At 25.8% G+C, this 2,665-nt stretch overlaps 1 protein-coding gene across 1 annotated transcript in view; it reads right to left on the bottom strand.

The window, feature by feature from the left end:
• LOC107614405 (naringenin 8-dimethylallyltransferase 2, chloroplastic) overlaps nucleotides 1–2,665 on the bottom strand; it is a 7,024-nt gene that overhangs the window by 3,125 nt on the left and 1,234 nt on the right. The window contains exons 2-4 of the mRNA XM_016316616.2: nucleotides 1,187–1,470; nucleotides 989–1,072; nucleotides 210–284 (exon numbers count right to left, since the gene is read on the bottom strand). Coding sequence (XP_016172102.1) covers nucleotides 210–284; nucleotides 989–1,072; nucleotides 1,187–1,470 — 443 coding nt within the window. The remainder of the gene's footprint in view (nucleotides 1–209; nucleotides 285–988; nucleotides 1,073–1,186; nucleotides 1,471–2,665) is intronic.

Here is a 2,665-nt window from a genome sequence, read left to right on the forward strand (position 1 = left end):
AAATTTAAAAGTAGAGAAATGTTATTTATACACCAAAGTTAGTCACTAAAATTAATCATCAATATATTTGTATATAAATACATGTGTGGTTTAATTTATTTTCATAATGTATTTATATTCTAACATGTATTTTATATTGATAACTAATTTTAGTGACTAATTTTAGTGTACACGTAACATTAACCCTTAAGAGTATCATAATAACATACCTTGTCTATTTCAAGATCCGCTAATTGATTTATTCCAACAATGTACAAATGCATGAAGAAGTAAGCTGCCATACACTTAAAACAACAGAACCTCAATATTAGTAAAACACTTCATAAAAGATATAACTAAACAAAATAAATATACCTCACATTTGATTAAATATTTTTTATAATTTAATAAAATATTTCGTTAATTCTAATATTTTTGTTATGATAAAAATTTAATTGTAAAATCGGATATAATNGTCAAATAAATATAATCACCTATTAACCATATGCATGCATTTAACAATTTTATTTTGACCACGTGGATGAGTTGGCTATTACTGCGCATTTAACAATAATCATGCTATGATTATTCAAAGTTCAGAAAATAATTTTACTTTAACTTAAAGTTATGTATATGATATTCACTAAATTATAATCATATTATTACGTACTAGAGATACTATGCAGTTCACATACGCTAAGTTCACTTTAAAATAACTATTATATGATTATTTCAAATTTGATTAAGTTACTGCTTCTACGAACTTCATTTTGTACACCGCTAATTCCAATATTTAGTCATTAAAAAAAATAATAATCTAATTGCAATTCATGCCTATATAAAAGTCATGTACAGACTTATTGGAACATATAGTGTTTAATTAAGTGTCACGTGAGATGAAAAATGTTATGTTTATGTGACTGAGTAATATTATTCTAGACAAATTATTTTTAGGTTTTAAACCTATTTTGTCTTTCTAATATAGATTATATTATTAGTGTTAACTCACTTGCAAAAAGCCATTAAAAAATGCTGGATATAATTCTGTTAAATTGTCCACTGCAAGAAGCGATGTGGAAAGTGAACCCACTACCTGTCAAAAATTAAATAAATAAACAAAATATTTTAAAAGATGCAGCATATAGTAATTAATTATTATTTTGTTCAAAGATTTAATTTCTATAGTGAAGAGAAGAATGAGATTAACCATGGCAATGAATGCGTAAAATCTGCTAAACTTGCGGAAAGCATCTAAAGCATCAATGATGGACTTCAAGATGCTTTGTGAATGTGGTTCAGCTTCATGTGATTGTGTCACATTCATAAGGTACTTCTTTTCATCATATTTATCACATGTTGTAATTGTAGATCCTCTTTCAAAAATGCTTCTGGAATTGTGCTTCCAATTATGCTGCAGAGATGTCTTCAAATTATATTCTTTTGAGAATTTGAGACTCTTATTAGGCAATGAAGCTCTTGTTACATAACAACCTGAATAATCATATTAATATCTTAGTAGGGGCCAGACATTAAAAATTCAAATATCATCATTATTTATTTAGTGAGTTTCTAATTTAGGATGTATGTTGCTGCGTGGCAATTTTTTAAGAAAAACTTATTTATTGACATTGAGAATTTTATAATGGACGGCATATTGAAATTGAGAAATTTAGAAGATTATGAATAAATTGTTATAATTTGACTAATTTTATTTATGATTAGATTTTTTATTTTATATATATATATATATCGGGATTATAACGTAACAAAGTGGGAGAAAAATTAAAATAGAAAGTTATGTGACTTTTAAAGTGATTATATAACACGTTTAAGTTCTTGACAACTAACCATATATATTGTAATATCAAGTTGACCTGTAATTTGCATTCTTGAAAAATGCTTTTCAAAAGTTGAAAAATGTTGGATAACGTAATCAACTATTTTAATTATCATAGTAAAAACTTCATTCAAAACAAATGTCGTATTCCGATATGAATTATAAATTATGTATGTTTATAATACGTTAAATTTTTTAATCATTAATTTTTTAATCTTTCGAAAGAGTAAAAGTGACATATAATAAAAAAAATTGAAATAAGATATTGTCTATTATTAACATTTATATTTATAAATAGAGAGTGTTTGCGATAGCTATGTTGGTCAATGACTATAGTGGCTAAAATTTAATTAGCCTCTGTGTGTAAGCAACATATGACATAAACAATATTTTAATTAGAAATTTTGATTTTTACTTAATAAAGTATATATATATATATATATATATATTTACCAAAGATAGAAAACTCGAATTCGTAACTTTTTAATTGAATATGGGGAGACTATGCCGTTTGAGCTATAGTTCAAGCTATATTACGGTAAGTAGTTTATAATTGTTTACCTAGAGATATAATTTTCATCATGAAAATATGAAATAAAAAAATTAATTAGGGAAAAATATCAAATATTAGAACGAAGTTTAATTAGTAGGGGCAAGCTTATACCACTTGCCGTAGAATAGGTCTGAAAGTTTCCCACTACTACTGAAAATGATAGTCCAGTGTGAAGGAATAATGCATTTTAATTTGTATTTCTAAGAATTTGCATTAAAAGACAGAGGGGATGGTGACATCCCAGAAAGCTTTTAGGATGAATTTATGGGATGGCTTAGTCGAATGGTGGGTAATAT

The sequence above is a fragment of the Arachis ipaensis genome, chromosome B08 (genome assembly GCF_000816755.2).
Source record: "Arachis ipaensis cultivar K30076 chromosome B08, Araip1.1, whole genome shotgun sequence".
NCBI lineage: Eukaryota > Viridiplantae > Streptophyta > Magnoliopsida > Fabales > Fabaceae > Arachis > Arachis ipaensis.